Here is a 16,777-nt window from a genome sequence, read left to right on the forward strand (position 1 = left end):
ATTCAAAAAATTTTTGAGTATTTGTCATGCCACTAGATCAAGACATTTGTCACATGACCCTAACAAAAATAACGTAACGTTATTTAGATACTCCAACTAGAATTTTATAACGATATTTTATATTAATATATTGCACTATATATTATATTAATACAAATTTACAAAATATTTAGTAGAATGTTAGTTACTTATAGGCTTCAACCAAATGATTTGGTCCAGGGATCGATCTAAAATAAAAAATAGATTTCAATTAATATAATAATATTATTATTTATTAATAACATACATATAATATATAATATATAATATATTAAAATTTAAAATTTTAAATATACATATCTTTTAAAAATTGTAGATTGAAAAACAAAAGGAATATTCAAGACCAAATAAGATCAAATCGGTCTAATCCCAACCCTAACTAATTCGATGATCAATTCAAGAATTTTAAAATAGTCTAAACTAAATGAATACTCTTATTTATAAATCATTCAAACACTTAAAATTAAATTAATTCTTTTTACAATAATAAAAATTGTTCATATACTTTATTACATAATAATTATTTTTATGATTTATATGTTTTAATTGTATTTTTATATATAACAAAGAAAGATAGTAAATTTGAGATGTAAGTATAATTTATTTGTGAACTAGAAAAGGTATGCAAATATACCATAATGACACAAAAGTTATTCCTATATAATTTACTCCAATACATAACAATGCCAATAAAAGACAACTATATAGATATATCTTTTTATTTAAGATTACAAATGAGCTAAGTTGTTCGTGAGTATATTGGTGTTCGACTCGACAAAAAAATATTCGAGTTCGTTTATTAAGGCAAAGTAGTCAAGTTTGAGCATAACTTCAAAGTTCAATTTGTAAACTAGTCAAGTTGGAGCTCAATAAAGTTTGACTCGTTAAAACTCGCAAATATATTTGATTAAAGATTTGTAAATACTAATAGACTTAATTAGAGGTTTGTAAACATGTTCGATTATAAATTCACAAAAAGTTCGTGAACAAACTAATTTATAAGTACATTATTTATAATTTTATAAATATATAATTTAACATAAAATTATTTTTAATTGATTATCATGATATTATATTTGTTGATTATTAGATTTGATTTAAAATTATATTTGTTAATTATTTGTATATCAAATTATCAAAAATTTTAAAAATAATTCTGATAAATTTAAACTTGAGCCCAAGTTTAGGCTTACCAAAAGCTCGTGGAGCTCAAGTTCAAGTCTAGAAACTAGCTCCTCAAGCCGAGCTTGAGCTGAGCAAAATCGATTTGACTCGATTTAATTCAACCCTAGCTTTACTTATTTGTTGTTATTTTATTGTCAAATAATAAGTCTAATTCCGCTTCACCCTAACTTGAGTAATATTAAGATTAAATTGTTAGATCAAGAATGATAAAACAAAATTAAATAAGAAAAATAATAATATGTAAAAAAAATTAACTTGCTTCAATTGGATAATTTATGTTTATGATCTTATAAGAGAATAATTCATTAAACAAAATAAATTAATATCTCGTGTTCAAGTAACTATTCCCCGCTCTAATTATTAAGGTATAAAATACACATAACACACAAGCATAATAATTTAAATATATTTTTTTTATAATTTATTAAGAATAATCTACTAAAATTGTCTATTTATAGATACTAGATTACAATCACAATCATACACCACACTGCAAAATACACCGAGAACAGAGCAAATTTCTTATTGAAAAGAAAGAAAGCAATGTAGAAAGGACAGGAGCATCCTAAATTCCTAATCAATATCAATCTGGACTCGCGGGTCCATGTTTAATGAACCCTAGATGACTTTACAGGCAATTCTCGTGAATGAACTGGTTTTCCTGAGCCCAATCATGAGCTAATTTCTGCGCCACGAGCATAGTTTAATGGTTGAGATTATATATGAGTTGGTCCCAAAGAGCCCTCGACTTTAATCGTCAGTTAGGGGTTTTATGTTCGAATAACGCTGTTAGGTTTCGTGATTAACCTCTCCTGCAAAAAGGTTAAGCTGCGGACCTTAAGGTGAAAGAGTTCACCTTTGGTGCCTGTGCTAATTTCATGGAATTATGCCCCTCTCTCTCTCCCTCCTAGCATGAGAAAGAAAGATGGAAAATGCCGCATTGCATTTGCATCACTCATCAATTATGAATCATGACCCATTTTGATGGTCATGTTATTCTTCATGGATCTCTTGTAGTTGTCACGCATCCAACTGCTCCAATTCAAATGCTGCATTGCATTGGCCATCTGTCAACAGTGATGAAGACAAAGCAGGTCTCTTGCTTTCTGCAAGGCTCTGAGTAATGAGTCACATGCTTGTCTGATGGTAGAGTACTGCCCCGCGTTCTATCATAACCCAGCAGGAAAGTTTTCCCTAGTATTGGACACTCAGTTGAAAACGTCTTCTTTGGTTTTGAATCTTCACCGTTTGATTTTGCAGCCTTTGTCTGTGAAAATTTCCACCCATGTCTCGCGTGGAGGGAAGTGTTGGAGTGTGATTGATTGATATATATGTCCGGAGCATCAATTATTCTTGGTGTGAAAACTTTCCCTGCTTTGAATTCCGTTCTGTGTTGTTTGTTTCTGATGCCTATGAACCTTTCGATGAAATTCTTGAACAAACGACACTCGAGTCATTTTCATTCATATCCATTTTTCAACTTCTTTTTGTGGCCTTTAATATGAAGCAAGAAACTGAATCAGTAATACTGGTTAGTAGAACTACTACAAATTTTATTGAGTAGCAAATGACATCTATCCAGATGCCACAAGGAATTATGATGAAAATTCATTCAAAAATATTAGTCAAGAAGTTGAATCTGGATCTCGATTCTTACTTGTATGCTTACTTTTCTTCATACAATTCGGTCAATGATAATTTTCCCGATGGGAGTGGCAGAACAGGGTGTCCCCCTCCAACACCCTATTCGTCTGCCCCCTTGGGGCAAATTTTCATTATCCATACAACTTTGGGAATGGAATTTAATATTACACCAATGCTTCAAACTCAAACGAGCTTAGATTTTTTGCCTACACCTTCCATTTTTCCCTACCCTTTTTAAGCCCTACCTTCCATAAACTCCAAACAGACCACAATGGCAATGCTTCAACTTCATATCCCTTCTTTGGTGTTTGATATATTTGGGAGGGGTAGTGAGACTGCTAAGCAGAGCTGCAACTCAACTCACAGAGGAGCAAGTGATGGTATCCACACATTGTTTCTGCAGGAGCATCTGGCTACTTCAATTGGTGGGTCCTTTCAAAGACTTATCACTAGCACTGTCTTTATTATAGGACCCCATTGAACAATGATATGTACTATCATGCAGATGGATTGCAATATAATGATTAATTTTATATTGATTGATCCATTAACTTTAGTTGAAGGGGTCCGCCCTCTAATTTATGAAGAAAAAGGCACGCACCGGCACCCGAAGCAGCTTATTGGTGGGTCTAAGCGCTTCCTGTTTCTTGGTGAAGCCGTTTAAAGGCTGTCCCTAGTGCACGGTGCCCCGCTTTTTTACAGGTAACAGGGAAAGTCGTATTGGTGAAGCCTTTTATGTGGAGAAAATTGTTTCAGAGGCTTGGCGAACTTAATGTCCGGACAGGTACATAGACAGTATAATGTTTGTTGTACTTATCTGATATATTAATTTTTCATAGGTTCAAGGTGAACCTCGTGCACAAGGCTCCTGCATTGCGGGCTTTGGGGAGAATTATTTTTCATAGACCGGGTTCATCTAAGCTGACAAAACAATTTTCTAATGCTTTTTTTTTTATTTTAACTTTTGCAACTGGAATTTTAGTTCTTTTAGCTTTTGGTTAGGATTTTTTACTTTTTATTGGAAGCTAAAAGAGAATGAGCGTATAAAGGCCATAAGCTGCTCACTTACAGAGACCTTGCTTAAATAAGTAGTTGTAGGTACTATGTTCTTGTACAGTTCTACTTTAACCCTCCCACTTAAACGTTGCATCTCCGGGCACCAGAGGAATCCAGTTCAACTGAACTTTCACGGTCCACCAGGTGATTTAACCCAGCTTTTGTGAACTGGAATCTGACTTGGATGGACCCATTCACCTGGGTTATTATTAGTCAAAATTATTAATTTATTATCCATGTCATAACTAGAACTACATATTTCTTTATTTTTACTCATTGTAAAGCAAATAGTCTGTCATAGTGGTTTTGAATTATAGAAGTGGCAAATATAATCTTACTCTGATAATATTTTTTTATCCATAAATTCTGTTAGAGTATCTGTTTCCTTTACACCTTTAAATGTACAACTTCTACCACTAAATCTCAAATGAGCATCTGAAGTAAGCTTTTGCTTTTCTTGGATTTAGATCTGCATTTGCTATATAGGGGAATGGTAATAATGAGAAGGAATAATGGTTGATTTCTCGTGGATGAAAGTCCTTCCCACGTGGAAAATTCAAGCATTAGACACCACAACGTCATCCCTTCAACAGAATTCTATAAGCTCCCCACCACACACCAAAAACTCATCCTCTTCTAGATTCATCTACCCGTGAATGTTTGTGCACTTCATTACCCAAAATGTGATTCTTTCCCCAATTCTGTCCTTCAGAACACTATCTTACCCATGTACACTCGTTTTTTTCTCTCTCTCTGTTTTTTTTTTTTGTCAAAGTTGGAACATAGATAGTCTTAGGAATTCACCAAAGAATGGTGATTTTTCTAACCTCTATTTCTTTTCCATTTTCTTAAGGAATATGAATATAAGTCCACCTATATAGAGATTCCTACCTCGTTGCATTAGGAAGCTAATAGCCAATGTAAAACTCGTTGGATTAAACAAACATGACTTTTAGACGTGTTGTTGTTTATAAAAAAGGAATATGAATATCAGGATTATTACCGCCGATTCAATTCAGGGTTCATTAGGAACAGAAAGTGGTGACAAGGAAACAAAAGAAAAGGAGATGACATGCTCATTGTGTGCTGTTTTTTCTTACGAAACCAGAAGTGGAAAAGCATGTGCCTATCGTCCTTCTTGTGCCTCCTCATACAGTATGTGATGGAGATGTGAACATACAATCTTGTCATTAATCTCTGCCGTGGTGAATCCTGTTCAGGAAGAAACTACACCCTCCGTCACCACTACTAACATGTCTACCAAGAAGGAGCTTCTTTCTACTGCCATGGAGAGGACTAGTGAATGGTTTGTGTTCTATCCTTCTCTTTTCCTTCGTTTCCAAGATCTTGTTTTTCTTGTTGTTATGCACAGGATGATCCTGATAAAAAGGAGGGAAGAATTTTGAGAAATCACCATGAACTTCAACAGGATATTCTCCCAGGAGATTCCAAGTGATTTTACAGTTCATGCTGGCGGAACTTCCTTTGCATTGCACAAGGTAAATCATGAAACTGTGCTCTTATTATATCAAGACTCAAGTGTAGTTAAAAGCTAAAACAGCTTCAAAGGCCTACACCCCCCCCCCCCCCCCCCTTTTTTTTTTGTATAATTCAGCCCTCAAATCAAACTAACATCAGATCAGAAAGATAAGAGCCATAGCTAAATTATATGTTTCACAATTCTACATGAAATGGAGAAATTTTGTATACATTCCTTACTTCGATGCAGTTTCCATTAATTTCAAAGTGTGGACACATAAGGAAATTGGTATCAGAAACCTGCGATGCTGATCTCTCTACAATTGAACTCCCTGAAGTGCCTGGTGGAGCAGATGCATTTGAGTTTGCAGCAAAATTTTGTTATGGTATTAATTTTGAGATGACCACAGAAAATATTGCCATGCTTCGGTGTGTGGCTGAATATCTACAGATGACAGAGGACTATGCAGTTGGAAACCTTGTTGGAAGAACCGAAGCCTACTTGAATGAAGTAGCATTGAAAAGCCTTCCAGGAGCAATTTCCATTTTGCATAATTCGGAAAGCCTCCTTCCAACAGCAGAGGAAGTTAAATTAGTGAGTCGATGCATTGATACGATAGCATACCTAGCCTGCAAGGATAGCCAATTTTGCTCATCAAGTCGGGGAGAAACTGGAATTGGATTTGTTAATTCTGTTTCAGTTGTTTCGAAACCTGTAGTTGATTGGTGGGCCGAAGATTTAACTCTTCTCAGAATCAATATCTTCCAGCGTGTTCTAGTTGCAATGATGGCAAGAGGGTTTAAACAGCAGGCACTAGGCCCAATACTGATGCTGTATGCGCAGAAATCTCTGCAGGGATTGGTGAGATCTCATCCTCAAGTAATTGAATTGTTTCAATCATGTGGGTTTTTGTTTGAATTTGATATGTATGTTCATGGCAGGAACTATTTGGCAAAGGGAGGAAGAAGATTGATCCTAGACAAGAACATGAGAAGAGGATGGTTTTAGAAACAATAGTTAGTCTTCTGCCAAGGGAGAAGAATACTGTTTCAGTTAGCTTCCTTTCAATGCTGCTACGGTCTGCAGTATATCTCCAGACAATAGTTGCTTGCCGGCTTGACTTGGAGAAGAGAATGGGCTTGCAACTTGGACAGGCTGCTCTTGATGATCTGCTGATCCCTTCATTTTCTTTCACTGGTGACACATTATTTGACGTGGACACTGTGCGGAGGGTCCTGGCTAATTTCGTTGAATCAGAAATGGAGATGAACAATTTAGGCTACAGTGCAGATGAAGATTTTGCTTCTCCTTCCCCAGGTAACGTGGAAAGGGTTGGAAAGCTAATGGAAAACTACCTTGCTGAGATAGCATCTGACCGGAACTTATCTGTGTTAAAGTTCACTAGTCTTGCCGAACTGATACCAGTACAATCAAGGGTCACAGATGATGGGATGTACAGAGCCATAGATATTTACTTGAAGGTGCAGTCCCTTTATACATTTGATTGATATATTGTCCGTCTCTTATCTTTCAAAGTAAGTTTGCATATTACTAGTTGAATACCCAGCCAATCTCATTTTTTCAAATTATCAGTCAAGAAGTTAAAGTTTTGATAGGAGGAGAAGCTAATCCACCTCTCTCATTTGTGATCATAGGCTCATCCTGCTTTGAGTGACATGGAGAGGAAGAAAGTTTGCAGCGTGATGAACTGTCAGAAGCTATCTCGCGAGGCCTGCGCGCATGCTGCTAAGAACGACAGGCTTCCTGTCCAAATTGTCGTTCAAGTGCTTTACCACGAGCAACAAAGGCTCCGTGAAGTGGTGAGTGGCAGCCTCACGGGGGCTGAATCCCCTGCTCATCCTCCCAAAGGGGATGTTTACCCCACCGACATCCACCCAGTTCCCGATGAACTCTCGAGGTTGAAGAAAGAAAATCAGGAACTCAAATTTGAGCTGATAAAGATGAGAACTAGATTGCAAGAGATTGATAAACCAACTGATAAATTAGGTTTGAACAGTCCATCAGGAAGCACCGGGTCATCTGCTGATAAGCCTCGCCTTTCCCGAAAATCGTTCATCAGCTCGGTGTCCAAAAAACTGGGCCGGCTCTACCCGTTTCTCCGAGCTGATGGAGCCACAGCCACTCCTACCAAAGGGCGAAAGAAAGATAGCAGAGATAGGCGCCATTCCATATCTTGACACAATTATCAGGTTTGAATTCAGCAGCTGCATGCTGTTTCCTTTTCAATCTCTTCTACTTCTGTGTGATATCCTTTTAGCTTGTTTATGGTAATTATTCTCCATAGATTTTGCCAAGCATCCTCTTAAGCTTTTCTATTTCATGCCGAAACCGACGGCTAGTTTAAGATTTAAGGTCTAAGGAATTGATTCCTTCCGTTTATATGCTCCCTACTTGAGTGCAAAACAGATTATGTCTCCCTGCTTATAATAGAAATTTGGCCAAATCTATATTTTTTTAATATGTTTTTACGTTTTTTTGGTGCGATTACTTAAATTTTTATTGTTTCGATTATATCATTGAATCTAATTTTTAAGTTAATTTAATTCCTGTATTTTGATTTTTTTTTATGACAATCCAACGTTATTGTTATGGATATGTATTTTAGAGTCAATTTAACTATTCAAGTCAAAATATATGAATTAAATTAATTTAAAAAAATAAGTTAGAGATATAATAGAAATAATAAAAAGTTTGAGTTATCATACGAAAAAAAATAAAATACAAAAAGTTAAATTAATTTAGATATATAAATCTAAAAATATAATTAAAATAATAAAAAAATAAGTGAATATATAAAAAAAAGGTGAAAATATAAGGATAAAATATTAATTTTACGATATAAATTTACTTCTATCAAGCTGAAATATAGCTTTTGAAATCACTTGAGCCCTGTGTTTTGAGTTAGCATAGAATAGATGGGGGAGGGGGAATCCATAAGGACATTGATTGAAACATTTTGTCCTATAGAATTTTGTTTTTTTTTTTGTGTGGCTAATTACACTTTGTCCTCCTACTTTAACAGAACTTCTTGTACTTTGGTTAGTGAAGAATTAAGGGCTAATTATGCTTTGTCCTTATAGTTCATCTTCATTGTCACAGAACATAAGGCTAGTAAGCCATAGTGAAAGTGTTGGGGCAGATATTAAATAAACTGGAAAGAATTATTATGTCCTAGAAAAAACATTAAAACGGGAAATGATATTAGGGTGCGTTTGATTGTTAACATAGAATTTGAGTGGAAATAAAATATTTTCTAGGCAATTGAATTGTCTAGAATTAAATTCCAAAGAAAAAGTCAATTGAAGATGTTTGATTGGCTTAAATTTCTAGCTAAAAATTATTAAATTTCTTTAATTTTGGTGTTTGATTTTCATATATATATATATGTGTATATATGAAATTATGGCTGCAAATGTCACGAGGAAGAAGACGAAGGGGAAGGGTTGTCGTCATTGCCATTGCCGTTCCACCTTCACCATCGCCGTCAAGCTTCCCCCATCGTCATCACTGCTGATCTTCCCCCTTTGCCATCTCTGTGCTTCTCCTTCGCCATCGCTGCCGAGCTTCCCCCATCGCCATCGCTGCCGAGCTTCCCCCTTCGCCATCGTTGTCGGGCTTTCCCTGTCACCATCATCGTCACTAGTCGAGCTTTCCCCATCGCCATCGCTACTAGGCTTCTCCTGTTGCCATCGCCTCACTAGCTCAGCTTGCCCTGCCTCTCGTTCGATTGCCTCACCCTCTCTTTCGCTCAAGATTTTAGTTTGCTTGATTTTTCATTTCTCAATGGAAAATCAATTCCAGCCCCCCGGGGGGAAAATGTTTTCTAGCTAAAGTGGCAAATGGGCATCACGTGATTGAAAGTGAAAAAATAAATTACTTGAAAAATTTGGCCAATCAAATACCTCAAAAACTAAAATTTGGGTGGAAATTAGTCATTTTTCATGGAAAAAGTGTGCAATCAAACACACCATTAATAACTAATCGCGTTTTGAAAAAAAATCTCAATATCGTATTCCTCTAAAAAAAAAAATTATATTTTTATTATGATCTTACAGAACGATAATTATTTAAATACCTCCGTATTGCTCGAAAAGCGAAAAAGTCCACTTCAGCTCTGTGTTTTGAGTTAGTATAGAATAGATGGCGAGAGGAATCCATAAGGACATTGGCCATTGAAACGCTTTATCCTATAGAATTTTATTTTTTATTTTTTTTTGTTAATTACACTTTGTCGCCTTACATTAACAGAACTTCTTGTACTTTGGCTAGCGAAGAATTATGGGCTAATTACGCTTTGTACCTATAGTTCATCTTCATTGTCACAGAACATAAGGCTGGTGAGCCATAGTAAAAGTATAACACCTCGCCTCGCACGGCGCGTTATTATAAGGCAATTCTCGGGATTTCTTTTTTTTTTTTTAAATTCAACACGCGCGGTGTGACATCAACAATCTTTACATGTAGATACAAACCCCGAAAACCTCAGTCTTGCCCATTTAACTAACAAGATTAGTAATCTTAAACTAAACGAGTCATAATACAACGCAACGGATATATTAACATCAAACATCGAGGTTCTTACATAGTATTTCCATAACAATATACGTAATACAGATAACCAAATGATAACAATGTTATCATACAACTATTAATACACAAGTTGAAATACATACTAAAACCCCAAAGGGTTACAATGACTATCAATTTAAGTCCCATTGACCTTCTACCAGCCATGTCCTTGCCCTCGCAGCAGTCCCTGACTCGAACATTGAACGTTCCAGGGGCATAACCCAGGTTAGATGACAAAACATCTAAGTGACGGCATGAAACTGTTTACATAATGCATGAACAAATATACGAGAATGCCTTACACAGACAAAATGATATCACGCAAACACGTCTATCTTGAGAAATCTCTCTGACATACTCAACCTCCCGTGGAAAATTCATTCCACACACCGTTGGGGTTGACCTTGCTACGACATACTTAATCTCTCGAGTGCCCTACCGTGTCACTCGTTCACCAGGATTAATCTTGTCATATTCTCAAGAAAACCCATCCCGTCCCACACGGATCCAACAATGACACGAAAAATAATACCCCGATAATTATGAAAATCACACGCCATGCACTGACTCTTTTGCAAGTAAAATAATTGATGCAACATACCATATGATCAATATGCAAAATGATGCCATATATACATGAATAAAACGCATAAGCATAACATCCCGAGTTCTGGTCTCGAGTGCCCTACCATGTCACTCGTTCACCTAAATTCACTACACTCACACCAAGACATATACAAAATGAGGGTAAAACTAGAGCCAGATCACTCACCTGAACGCATTTAGAATGCCTCGATCCTCGTGCAATATCTCGATTTACATGCCAAATCGGAATCACTTGAAGTTACACTCAACCTAGAGCCACAACACCTCCTAAACACCATATTTAATTAAGGAAACATTAAAATCCATTTTTCTCAATTTTTCCATAATTTTATCTATTTTTCTCCTATTTTTCATCTCGATAATTCAAAAATAATTATCTCCTCAAATATTTTCCCAACTATTTCAACATGATAAATCCTAAAATAAATCAATAAAAATACTGGAGAAGAAATTACCGGAATACCCCTATTCACGCGCCCAATGCGTGGGTGCAAGTAATGTGTGGCGTGTGCAGCTCACGCGCCACCATCTTCTCCAAAATTTCTGCTGCCGGCAAATGGTTCGATGGCCACGAAATTGGTACCCCCTTGAAGCCCTCATTGAATCGATCCATGTGGTACCAGTTTCAGGCCGAAAGGCCATCGAAAAATGGTAGTTGCAGACGGCTCGCAACGGTCCGCCACCCGATTTCGGCCAAGCCTCAATCGGCCATTAAACTCACTCGAGAACCCACCAAAAGCTCCAGAATGACTCTCTTTGATGCAAGGATCTAAAGCCCCTTAACCATTCCCTCAAAATCATCCAAAAATGAGGTCGATTTCATGCTTCAAAAATTGAAACCCTCGGCCTCTTTTATACCTGAAAAATCGACATTTTTTCGACCAATCACCGGCCATGGCTTGGTCCCCAAGTCTCATAGCATCGGTCACTACCTTTCCCAGGTCGCCCTTGTCCGTCCCATCGTCAGATTTGGCCTCCACGTGCGGTGATTTGCGGCGGCCGAAATCCTCATTGCGTTCACACTGTGTAATTTTTGCTAAATTGCACTTTAGGCCCTTATTTTCTTCAAATAATTTTTTTGCCTTTTTTATGATGCCCCTGACCTATCTAACATCATCACTAAGGCCCACAAGTTTAGCACTCTTCATTTGATCCTCGAAACTTTCGAAAAATTATCGTTTTAACATTCCTCGGGCAAATTTAGAAAATTGCACTTAGGCCCGATTGATTATTTTGACCTTAAATCCATTCGTTTCAACTCGAAATCTCTTAAGGGTTGTTTTATACATAAAATATAGGTCATTGACATGCTCCGTTGATTTTTCAGATGTCTCCTACGTCGATTCGATTTTCTCAGCCCGGTCTACAGTTGTACCGAAAACTGTTCCCAATTCCATTTCTTTCATCACTAAAAATCATAATTCGAATCATTTGTCGATACTATATAATTTTCCTTGGTTATCTAGGGTCCGGGATACTCTCTCCGACTGATTCAGTCATCTAAAGCTGTGCTAGTATATCTTACAGCCTTTTTCTTTCGATAATTCCTTTTATACCCTTCCTCAAATACCATTTATACCCTTAATAATTTCCTGGGTATTACAAAAAGTGTTAGGGCAAATATTAAAAAAACTGAAAAGAATTATTATGCCCTAGAAAAAACATTAAAACATGAAATGATCTTAGTAACTAATCGCGTTTTGAAAAAAAAATCTTAATATCGTATTCTTTAAAAGAAAAAAAATTATATTTTTATTGTGATCTTACATAACAACAATTATTTAAATACCTTCGTATTGCTCGAAAAGCGAAACGGTCCACTTGAGCTTTGTGTTTTGAGTTAGTATATAGACGGGGAGAGGAATTCATAAGGACATTGGCCATTGAAACATTCTATCCTATAGAATTTTGTTTTTTTTTTTGTTGCTAATTACACTTCATCCCCTTACATTAACAGAACTTCTTGTACTTTGGTTGGCGAAGAATTATGGGCTAATTACTCTTTGTCCCTATAGTTCATCTTTATTGTCACTGAGCATAAGGCTAGTGAACCATAATGAAATTGTTGGGACAGATCTTAAATAAATTGAAAAGAATTATTATAGGTTAGAAAAAACATTAAAAAGGGGAAATGATCTTAAAAACTAATCGCATTCTCGGAAAAATTCTCAATATCTTATTTGTCTAGAATAAAAAATAAAAATTATGTATTCATTATAGTTTTACATAACGATAATTACTTAAATACATTCGTGTTATTAGAAAAGTCAAAAGGTCAACAAATCAAGTTTTATTACAATTACTTGAAATGCTCCCAAGCAGTAGCTTGATTAAGAGAACCCCGTCGCAAAAATAGTCTTCATATATCAATTATCATTGCTTATAAACTTGAATTTGGGTGAGGATAAGGGTTCGAATGGATTGGCATTGAAAAATTAACAAATAAATTATGATTAGAGGTGAAATGCCATTAAATCTAAAGCTAGCTGGTTTACCCAAAAATGCATTGAAGCACAACAATTGACTAGACATTTAGTGATAAGGCACTCTTTCGATGCGAGCATAAAAATGATATAAATTAAAATAAATTTTGAATACTAAATATGATCTCAAAATAACACGGGCCAAGATCGACCATGGTCTTAATTTATAGTCAATCTTATTTCTGATAAGAATAGTCAACAATTGAATTTGATTTTTTTATTATTTTCATAATAATTAGTGATTCATACTCTTATGATATTTTAATATTATTTTTTAAATTCATAATTAATAATAATATACTCGTATAATTAATCTAAACAAAAAGATTATTTGGACCAACCTGGCTAGGCAAGTGGTTCGGCCAGGTAGAACAAAATGATAATTTTGTTTATTGCAATCATTAACCAACTAGATGGATCACTAATCCAATTTTAATAAGATTATTATTATATAGTCCACCATCCGAGTCACGGCTTCGCACTGGCATTGACATGCCATGCCATGCCACCTAATGACGCTTAATTATTATTGTTATTTTTAAATAATAAAAGACAGGCACGGCTGGGGAAGAACTGAAAAACACAAATTATTATTTATATATTTAAATTTAATATCTTAGATGACCTCCTTTACGCGGTCTCTACTACTCGTGTCCTCGAATTTGATAGATGATATAAATCATAAGCGTAAGATTTTGTCTCATTTCGCAAAATGAAGAGTCAAACTCATGATCTGTTGGTACGAATCCTATCTTATCACTGCTCGATTATTCATGTTTTAGAAACTAAATTTAATATATTCATTAATTAATATTGTATATATTATATTAATACAAATTTAGAAAATATTAAATTTCTTATTTAAAAAATATTTTTGTTTATCGCTCGAATACAATAATGAATTTATTAATTAAAAATATCGTTACTAAACTGTTTGAACTTTGTAAGAAATAAAAAGAAGAGCGTGTACGGAAGTTCTCGCTTAAACAATTTGATACTTAATTTAGAATAAAAATTTATTTAGTTATAGAAGAGTATAAAGTTGAATTAATTTTTTTTATAAATAATGTTAGTGTAATTGATTACAAGTCAAACTCCAAAGCTTATGTGAATTAATCCAAATTATTGCACATGTTAGTGTAATCGATTAGATGCCCTTTATTGTTTTATATCATATGGTAATTGACCCATCCATTTGATAATTATTTTTTTATTATTATTATTAAATTGAGACACATGTTATTATTATTATTATTATTATTATTGTTAGTCTGCGTCGCCGCCGATCGGGACTGATGTCGTTACGAACAACATTAAAAAATATTAAAAAAATTATTATATCCGTTGAGAGGAACAAGATTCTTCCTGCCACCTATAATTGCCTTATCATGACCCGACCCGGACCCATTATCATTTACGTGAAACAAAGGACTTTTTCATATCACAAAATCATCAAATTCGGGAATTTAGGGGACGATGATTCGAATATTTCGGTTCCTCGCCTATATAAAAACATGAAACTTCACACATAAATCAAATAATTTTATATATTTTATTCTTTTTATTTTTCGTTTTTAATACTATTTTAAGAATTAGAGACTATATTAAAAAAATTAATTTTACTTTTTCTTACAAATATTTGCATCATCGAAATAAAAGAATGACGATGGTGCTTTACTTTATAATCAAAATGTAAAAACACTAATCTCATATAAGAATGTGCAAATAATATGTTCGATTATTGAATCGATCAAAATTCACTAACCGATTAAACTAAATTGAAGAGTAAAATCGAACTGATTTATTAATTCAAAAAATTGAATTAATCGATAATTGAAAAACTTGAATTCAAACTGTATGAAACGAATCGAATTGATTAAATTAAAGAAATATAAAAAATTAAAATGATTAATAGAAAAAATACAAAAGATTAAAGAAAACAACGTTCTTTTCTAGAAATCAAAATAATATCGTTTTAAAATTTGATCAATTCGGTTATTCTAATCAAAAAATTAAATTTTAAAAAAAATTAATTAAATCGAATCGATATAAAAAAAATTGAATCGAATTAATAAATTTAATTAGTTTGGATAATTGAAATTTCCCCTCCCCTGATCTCGCCTCCAAGAAAAGGTTTTTTAGAACTATTCTAACACTTCACTGTGACGTTCCAGTCAATAAGATGCTGCTCTCTTGGCTAAGACCCACACCAGTCAATTCATGATTTTTCAATCAGAATTTAACACGTAGCTAACTAAGGCTACGTTTGGTTCCTACAAATGTTGATTGGGCAGCCCACAGAAAATTAATTAATTAAGCTGTCTTGGCGAGCATGCATGGCAACTTCTGCTTTGGGCACATGCATGCACGCTGTTTGAAGCTTCTGGGGAGCAGTTGTGAACCCAATAATAATCATATTAAAACACAGGCGGCCGTGGACTCTTCCTACGTACCGCTGTCTCTTTCCACGGCAATTATCGTTAGTTAATTAATCCATTTTGTCTCAGCTTGGATTAAACTTTCTTTTCTCTCTTCCTTCTTTTAAAAAGAATTCTAATCTTCTGTATACAGCTGGCTTAATTATTATTTACAAAATAATATTCTGACAGAATCTTTGAACAAAAGACATCTATATTTTATTTTTAAAATAAATAATTAATAATAATTATTATATATATTACGATAATGATATTTGATCAACTGAGAATAGCGATACCTATAAAGGCTTCGATCACCGATAATATGAAAAAAGATATCACACAAATAAAAAAGGGAACAGAGTGATGAGAAAGGTAAAATCTGAATAATAGAAAGCTAAATTTGAGTTGACAGAAAAAATAAGAGAAAATCTAAAAAACGTAATAGCGAAAGATAAAATTACTAGAGATTTTGATTGATGAGAAGAATGTCTATGGATTTGGATTGGTGGGGAGAAAGAAGGGTCTTGTCAAAGAAGATGAAAAGTAAAAGAGAAATCAATTAAGAGAAAATTAGCCTAAGATTATAGGTATTTAGGAAAAAATATTCTCGTCCATTTTTTTAGACCCAATAACAATGAGACTTCTTAATTAATAGTTAGAAATTTAGAAGTTCGTTGTTAAAAAACTAATTCTTCTCCACATAAATAATTTCTCACTATAATTATGAAAATTATGTCTTTAATTAATGAAAGAATATTTGTCTTCTCATTAATTTTCTTTCGTTAAAGCCCCTTTTTTTTCTCCTAGTGGAAGGATTTCCATGTCTTATGTCACACTTCTTCCTTTGTTGTTCTAAGAAACTATCCATGCGACCTTCCATAATAGCCTATAAATCTTTGGAATAAGGCTCCCCAAGATCTCATTCGACAATTTTAAAAGATGATTATTGTGTCGAGAATTTTACATACTTAATTATCAAATATTCAACCTATATAAACTTGTAGTATCTCAATACGTAGATATCGACATATTCTTTAACTTACATAGCATGCATTTTAGTATTTGTATTATCTCTTTCTTAAATGTTAGTTTCTGAAGCACAAAAACCTCATCCGTATAGGTATTTAGGGTATAGGGGAATATATCCGGTGCCCCTTTCCACTAACATCAAAATTCAAACCAAAATTTTGTGGGGAGCTTTCATCAGCCCTTATTCATTGACTCTTCAATTGGATCTATTCGTTTTCGCCTCTATATATATCCACGCAACCCAG

At 34.4% G+C, this 16,777-nt stretch overlaps 1 protein-coding gene across 1 annotated transcript; it reads left to right on the top strand.

Moving 5' to 3' along the window:
• The first annotated feature begins 3,418 nt into the window (after nt 1-3,418).
• LOC127809713 (BTB/POZ domain-containing protein SR1IP1-like) lies at nt 3,419-7,968 on the top strand. The gene is made up of 5 exons (XM_052348732.1): nt 3,419-5,230; nt 5,354-5,423; nt 5,654-6,265; nt 6,346-6,885; nt 7,060-7,968. Exons 1-5 carry the CDS (start codon nt 5,178-5,180, stop codon nt 7,600-7,602), a joined length of 1,818 nt encoding a protein of 605 aa, XP_052204692.1. The 5' UTR covers nt 3,419-5,177; the 3' UTR covers nt 7,603-7,968.
• The last annotated feature ends 8,809 nt before the right edge of the window (nt 7,969-16,777 follow it).

This window comes from Diospyros lotus, chromosome 9, assembly GCF_014633365.1.
Source record: "Diospyros lotus cultivar Yz01 chromosome 9, ASM1463336v1, whole genome shotgun sequence".
NCBI lineage: Eukaryota > Viridiplantae > Streptophyta > Magnoliopsida > Ericales > Ebenaceae > Diospyros > Diospyros lotus.